This window comes from Oncorhynchus masou, unplaced genomic scaffold, assembly GCF_036934945.1.
Source record: "Oncorhynchus masou masou isolate Uvic2021 unplaced genomic scaffold, UVic_Omas_1.1 unplaced_scaffold_1264, whole genome shotgun sequence".
NCBI classification, from domain to species: Eukaryota; Metazoa; Chordata; class Actinopteri; order Salmoniformes; family Salmonidae; genus Oncorhynchus; species Oncorhynchus masou.
Genome location: NW_027002469.1, coordinates 42,665 through 50,000, shown reverse-complemented (window position 1 = coordinate 50,000; position 7,336 = coordinate 42,665). Strand labels below are relative to the sequence as shown.

At 43.4% G+C, this 7,336-nt stretch overlaps 1 protein-coding gene across 1 annotated transcript in view; it reads left to right on the top strand.

Annotated features, from left to right (window-relative positions):
- The window catches only part of LOC135530118 (histone lysine acetyltransferase CREBBP-like), a 77,357-nt gene that overhangs the window by 30,171 nt on the left and 39,850 nt on the right, over positions 1-7,336 (top strand). Inside the window, 1 exon segment of the mRNA XM_064958504.1 lies at positions 2,476-3,038. Within this exon segment, the coding sequence (XP_064814576.1) occupies positions 2,476-3,038 (563 nt within the window).

The window sequence follows — 7,336 nt, the reverse complement described above, 5'->3', positions numbered from 1 at the left end:
TGTGTGTAGGGTGTGTGTGTGTGTAGTGTGTGTGTGTGTGGGTTGTGTGTGTGTGTGTGTAGGTTGTGTGTGTGTGTGTGTCGGTCTGTGTAGGTTGTGTGCGTGGGTGTGTAGGTTGGGTGTGTAGGTTGTGTGTGTAGGGTGTGTGTAGGTTGTGTGTGTGTGTGTGTGTAGGTTGTGTGTGTGTGTCGGTCTGTGTAGGTTGTGTGTGTGTGTCGGTCTGTGTAGGTTGTGTGTGTGTGTGTCGGTCTGTGTAGGGTGTGTGTGTCGGTTGTGTGTGTCGGTTGTGTGTGTCGGGTGTAGGTTGTGTGTGTGGGTGTAGGTTGTGTGTGTGTGTGTCGGTTGTGTGTGTGTAGGTTGTGCGTGTGTGTTGTAGTGGTCGACCGATGTAATGGTTTTCATAACAATTGGAAATCGGTATTTTTGGTTTTATTTAATTTAATATTTTATACCTTTTTATTTAACTTGGCTAGTCAGTTAAGAACACATTCTTATTTTCAATGACTGCCTAGGAACTGTGGGTTAACTGCCTTGTTCAAGGGCAGAACAACAGATTTTCACCTTGTCTGCTCAGGGGTTCCAATCTTGCAACCGCACAGTTAACCAGTCCAACGCCCGAACCATTGCACTCCATGAGTATCCTGCCTGTTAAACGAATGCAGTCGAAGCCAAGGTAAATTGCTAGCTAGCATTAAACTTACCTTATAAAAAAATAATCAATCATAATCACTAGTTATAACTACTCATCCAGTTTAGCAGGCAATGTTAACCAGGTGAAATTGTAATTTCTCTTGCGTTCATTGCACGCAGAGTCAGGGTATATGCAACAGTTTGGGTTGCCTGGCTCATTGCGAACTAATTTGCCAGAATTTTACGTAATTATGACATACATTGAAGGTTGTGCAATGTAACAGGAATATTTAGACTTAGGGATGCCACCCGTTAGATGAAATACGGAACGGTTCCGTTTTTCACTGAAATAATAAACGTTTTGTTTTCGAAATGATAGTTTCCGGATTCTATCATATTAATGACTAAAGGCTCGTATTTCTGTGTGTTATTATGTTATAATTAAGTCTGATTTGATAGAGCAGTCTGACTGAGCAGCAGCAGGCCCGTGATCATTCATTCAAACAGCACTTTCGTGCTTTTTGCCAGCAGCTCTTCGCAAGCACAGCGCTGTTTATGACTTCAAGCCTATCAGCCTAATGGCTGGTGTAACCAATGTGAAATGGCTAGCTAGTTAGCTGGGTGTGCGCTAATACTGTTTCAAACGTCACTCGCTTTTAGATTTGGAGTTGTTATTCCCCTTGCGCTGCAAGGGCCGTGGCTTCTGTGGAGCGATGGGTAACGATGCTTCGAGTGTGGCTGTTGTCGATGCGTTCCTGGTTCGAGCCCAGTTACGGGCGAGGAGAGGGACGGAAGCCATACTGTTACACTGGCAATACTAAAGGGCCTATAAGAACATCCAATAGTCAAAGGTATATGAAATACAAATCGTATAGAGAGAAATAGTCCTATAATTCCTATAATAACTACAACCTAAAACGTCTTACCTGGGAATATTGAAGACTCATGTTTGAAAAAGGAACCCCCAACTTTCATATGTTCTCATGTTCTGAGCAAAGAACTTAAACGTTAGCTTTTTTACATGGCACACATTTTTACATGGCACACATTACTTTCCTCTCCAACACTTTGTTTTTGCATTATTTAAACAAAATTTAACATGTTTCATTATTTACTTGAGGCTAAATTGATTTTATTGATGTATTATATTAAGTTCAAATAAGTGTTAATTCAGTATTGTTATTGTCATTATTACAAAATAAAAAAATTGACCGATTTTTTTTATTATTTTTTTATTATTTTTTTTAATTTATTTTTATTTTTTATCGGTATCAGCATTTTTGGTCCTCCAATAATCGGTATCTGCGTTGAAAAATCATAATCGATCGACCTCTACTGTGTAGGTTGTCGGTCGGTCTGTGTCGGTTGTGTGTGTCGGTTGTGGTGTTTATTGTGTTAAGGCAGGACTGTCGTCCGTTCTGTTCCTGGACTATATTTGGACAATTGGTAACTTTTGACAGCAACGCTAACAGTCAGGCAGGCTGATGGTAGCCTAAGCCTTTATCTCACTCTGACCGCCGTTTTGACTATCTGTGAATTGGATACTATTCTGTTCTGTGGGGACTTTCCCTTCATTTTAATGTTGACAGCAACAATTTGATTTTGACACTGCAGTCTTATTTTTTTTTTGCAAAGCAATGCTTCTGCCCGTTTGGAGTATGACGGGTATAGGTGTTTGTAGTGTAGAAATCGTTTGATGGTAATTTGTTCATTTTTATGAGTGCTTTTTCCTTTGGACAGTTTCTTGTCAAACAAGCACAACAGACAAATCATGCCTGAAAGTTACTGAGAGAACAGGAGAACAGTAGAAACCACGCCTTCTAAACTACATTTTTCTCCCATTAGACCTGGTGTCGCTGTTCGACCTGGAGAATGACCTCCCAGACGAGCTGATCCCCAACGGGGACCTGGGTGGCCTGATGGGCATGCCCTCCAACGGTGCCCCTGGCGGGGGTGGAGGAGGTCCCCGGGGCCTGGGCTCCATGGTCCCTGACGCTGCCGCCAAACACAAGCAGCTGTCTGAGCTCCTGAGAGCGGGCGGTGCTGGGTCCGGTGGCATGGGCCCCATGATGGGGAAAGTCCCCATGGGCCAGGGCTCGCCCAACCAAGCCCAGAAAGGAAGCCCTGCCAGCGGACAACAAGGCAACGGCTCCATGGCGGGCTTCAACCAGGCTATGATGAACAGCCATGGACACGGGATGCCGGGCCAGGTGATGAACGGGGCCCTGGGGCCGGCAGGACGGGGCAGGCTGGGGCTGCAGCAGTACCAGGTCCAGGCCATGCAGGGTGCTGGGGGGGGCGTGGGGCCGGGAGGCAGCAGTGTGCTGGCTGAGACTCTGGCTCAGGGAGGAGGGCAGATGGGAGCTCACAACGCCATGAACGCCCAGCAGGCTAGCAACATGAATAAGGTGAGTGTTGGTGCATGTACTGTCTGTTTACTGTCTGGCTTCACTCGGGACCGAGGGTTCTGACTAGTCTGGTCAGGAAAACTCATTGCCATGGCCTATGATTTGTGATTGTAAAACTGGAGTAAATACATTGGTCATTTATATATACAGTACCTGTCAAGTTTGGACACATTTACTCTTTTGAGGGTTTTTCTTTATTTTTACAATAGAATAATGATGAAGACATCAAAACTATGAAATAACACATAGAATCATCTAGTAAACAAGAAAGTGTTAAGCAAATCAAAATGTACTTAATATTTGAGATTCTTCAAAGTAGCTACCCTTTGCCTTGATGACAGCTTTTGCATACTCTTGGCATTCTCTCAACCAGCTTCACCTGGAATGCTTTTTCAACTGTCTTGAAGGAGTTCCCACATATGCTGAGCACTTGTTGGCTGCTTTTCCTTCACTCTGCGGTCCAACTCATCCCAAACCATCTCAATTGGTGTTTAGGTTGGGTGATTGTGGAGGCCAGGTCATCTGATGCAGCACTCCATCACTCTTCGTTTTGGTCAAATAGCCCTTACACAGCCTGGATGTGTGTTTGGTCAATGTCCTGTTGAAAAACAAATGATAGTCCCACTAAGCGCGAACCAGATGGGATGGCGTATCACTGCAGAATGCTGTGGTAGCCATGTTGGTTATGTGTGCCTTGAATTCTAAATAAATCACTGACAGTGTCACCAGCAAAGCACCATCACACCTGCACCTCCGTGCTTCATGTTGAGAACCACACAAGTGGAGATAACCTGTTAATCTACTCTGCATCTCACAAAGACACGGCTATTGGAACCAAAACTTGGACTCATCAGACCAAAGGACATATTTCCACCGGTGTAATGTTCATTGCTTGTGTTTCTTGGCCCAAGCAAGTCTCCTTTTCTTAATGGTGTCCGTTAGTAGTGTTTTCTTTGCAGCAACTCGACCATGAAGGCCTGATTCATGCAGTCTCCTCTGAACAGTTGTTAAGATGTCTGTTACTTTAACTCTGTGAAGCATTTATTTGGGCTGCAATTTCTGAGGCTGGTAACTCAAATTAATTTATCCTCTGCTGCAGAGAACTCTGCATCGTCCTTTCCTGTGGCGGTCCTCATGAGAGCCAGTTTCATCATTGCGCTTGATGGTTTTGCGACTGCACTTGAAGAAGCTTTCAAAGTTCTTAATTTTCTGTCTGAAAGTAATGATAGACTGCCATTTCTCTTTGCTTATTTGAGCTCTACTTGCCATAATATGGGCTATCTTCTGTATTCCACTCCTACCATGTCACAACAACTGATTGGCTCAAACATGAACTTTTAACAAGGCAAATCTGTTAATTGAAATGCATTCCAAGTGACTACCTCATGAAGCTGGCTGACAGAATGCCAAGAGTGTGCAAAGCTGTCATCAAGGCAAAGGGTGGATACTTTGAATAATCTCAAATATAAAATAATTTTTGGTTACTACATGATTTCATAGTTTTGATGTCTTCACTATTATTCTACAATGTAGGAAATGGTACAAATAAAGAAAAGTTGTCCAAACTTTTGACTGGTACTGTATATTTATCTTTTATTTCATTATATTCATCCAGGCTTGACACCGATGGGAGTGGGAAATGATGTCCTTGCTTTACTGTGTCCCACAGTCTTCCCGTGCTCTGGGAGCAATGCTTTCTAACTGGCTTGTTCATGGCATCATGGCTGTCGTTTCATGCGTGCTTTGCATCAGTACATCTGTCTGTCCAGATAGGAAGCTTGTTGGTTTGGTGACAGAATCGTCGGTACAGCTCTGGTATCCCTGCTCATATCACTGTTGAGCTATGAGATTCAAAGTCATGTCTCTGTTTGGAACAGGGATTCCCTGCTCAGTGTGAGTGTGTATTGTTCTTGTACCGATTGAGCGCTATAATCCCTGTTGGTCAGTACATGTACACATGCATCTGTTGGGTCTCTCTCTCTGATGCATCCTTGTCTCCCACCCACCATATGCACATCCATCTGTAATCTTACCCTGGGATTTTTGGAGGAACAGGACACCCAGCTGGGGTGTTGAATACATCCCTCCAGGACAGCAGAAGTGACCTTTCATAGCATGTTAGGAGCACAGGCTGACCTCCGAACAGTCTTTTCCAATAACGGGATTTTTCCTATAGCTACTGTAGTCAGTTCTCCATAGACTTAGGCCTACTATTTACCTGCATCGAGTTGTTTTGGAAAGTGGATTTGGGTGGGTGAAGGGAGATTGTTTCCTTTGCAGAAACGTACTGATGACAAGTCTGAGAAAGCATAGTAGTGTTTAGAGCTCGTCTTTCTCTATCTGTTGATTTGTGAAAGTGTGTGGTAGTGCTAGTTTCAGGGATGTCTATGGGTTTTCTCTGCTACTGTTGTGGCTTGACAGGAAACTACGGGGAAACCAGCTTGCTAGTTCATACAGACTCGACACATGCAGGCCGTCACCACATAAAACAAACCCCCGGGCTCGCTGACACACGTGACTGTCTGGCGTTACTTTCTTGTACAGTACTGACAGGGAGTAACATCATGTCTCCAGTTCTCTGAGAATGTTCCATAGTTAGGCCCCAGCAACAGTAGCAGGGTCAACCCTGGGTGTATCTTCACCATTTAGCCTACTGCCAGGAGAAAGAAGGATTTCAAGCCGTGGAGGATAGTGTGTACATGCCATGGTACGTTGGTTAGGCTGTGGTTGCTAGATAAAAGAGCTGGCTCTGGCAGTATTGACATTGCACAGCTGCCACAAGACTAACGCATGCTGCTGAAGTGTGGTAGACACTAGTGTGTCAGCCCCGCGTTCTTAGTATCTGTCTGAATCAGAAGCAGGTTAGGGGTCAATTCCATTCATTCACAAAAAACAAAAATCCCCATTCCAAATGTTTCTAATGGAAGAGAAAAGTAATTTCAGTGTACTTCCTGAATTGAAATATAATTCATCCCCACCTTGATGAGCAGACGTGCTTTACATACAGCACCCCCGCTAGCTAGAGTACACCTACTGTTGCCATTCACAGAGATGTGGTGGTTTGTGAGAATCAGTAGGACGGTTCAGTAGGCACAACAACATGAGACAACTTCTAGTAAAAAGAGGGGGAAGGGAAGTGCTGCTCAGGTACACAATAGTAGATTTTGGAAGACAGAAGGTGCTCTTTGGTTAACATCTTAGAGCTACCCCCCTACTTTTTTCAATTTCCACCTGAAGACATACCCAAATCTAACTGCCTGTAGCTCAGGCACAGAAATAAGGATATGCATATTCTTGATTTAATTTGAAAGAAAACACTCTGAAGTTTGTGTAAATGTGAATTGAATGTAAGAGAATATAACACAATCGATCTGGTTTAGATAATACAATGAGAAAACCATACGTTTTTTTTTCATTTTTATTGTTGTATCATCTTTAAAATGAACAAGACAAAACAAACATTCAGATAGGATGATGGGGACAATTTCAGTGAAAAAATTAGGGCAACAGCACTTGTGCAAAGTTTCAGAATGATAACTTCCAAAATGAGTGTGCTACATGACATTTATCATGAAGTCACCCAGGTGTCCCACACAAGTTGCCCAAATGTACCCAAGTGGCCAAATTGGTGAAGTTATACATTTTGAATGGAATAACTATATACATAATACCAAAATGGTATTCTATCACCCCGCCCCCCCCCCAAATGGAGAAAAAAACATTTAAAAAAAATACATTTACAAAATAACACTTTCAATATTTGGAAGACCCTCAGTCCTCTACACAATATTGTTCTGCTGATGCCAGGTGCCACAGCAGTCTCTTTCTGCTGTAAAGCAGAGGGTCACCAAGCTTTTGGTGCAGGTGATGGGGGACTTCATTTTGCAAAGAACACAGCGACGCCTCCATGCTGTGCCCTTTTGGCCCTGAGGCACATCCATGCCTGCAGAAATACATTTGGGCAGATGAACACCACTTGTGGCAGGAGCTGGATGAACCAGCTTCAGTGGGGGATGGACACCTTGGCACTGGGGGCTCCCATTCGGAGTCAGTGTCACTGTGAAAGAAAATGTTCAGTTGGAATAGTTTCACATATGAACCCTGTATCAACAGGTATAATAAACATAAATATATAAAGTACAGGGAACATAAGGTTGAATATATTATTATGACCTGCTTGATCTACTGTCTTTTTATATTGACATTTCAGCTAGATCTACTGTCTTTATTATATTACAACAGACCAGCTGTATCTACTGTCTCCATTTCACTTTGGCCATTGTTGTGGGCCTGTCCTC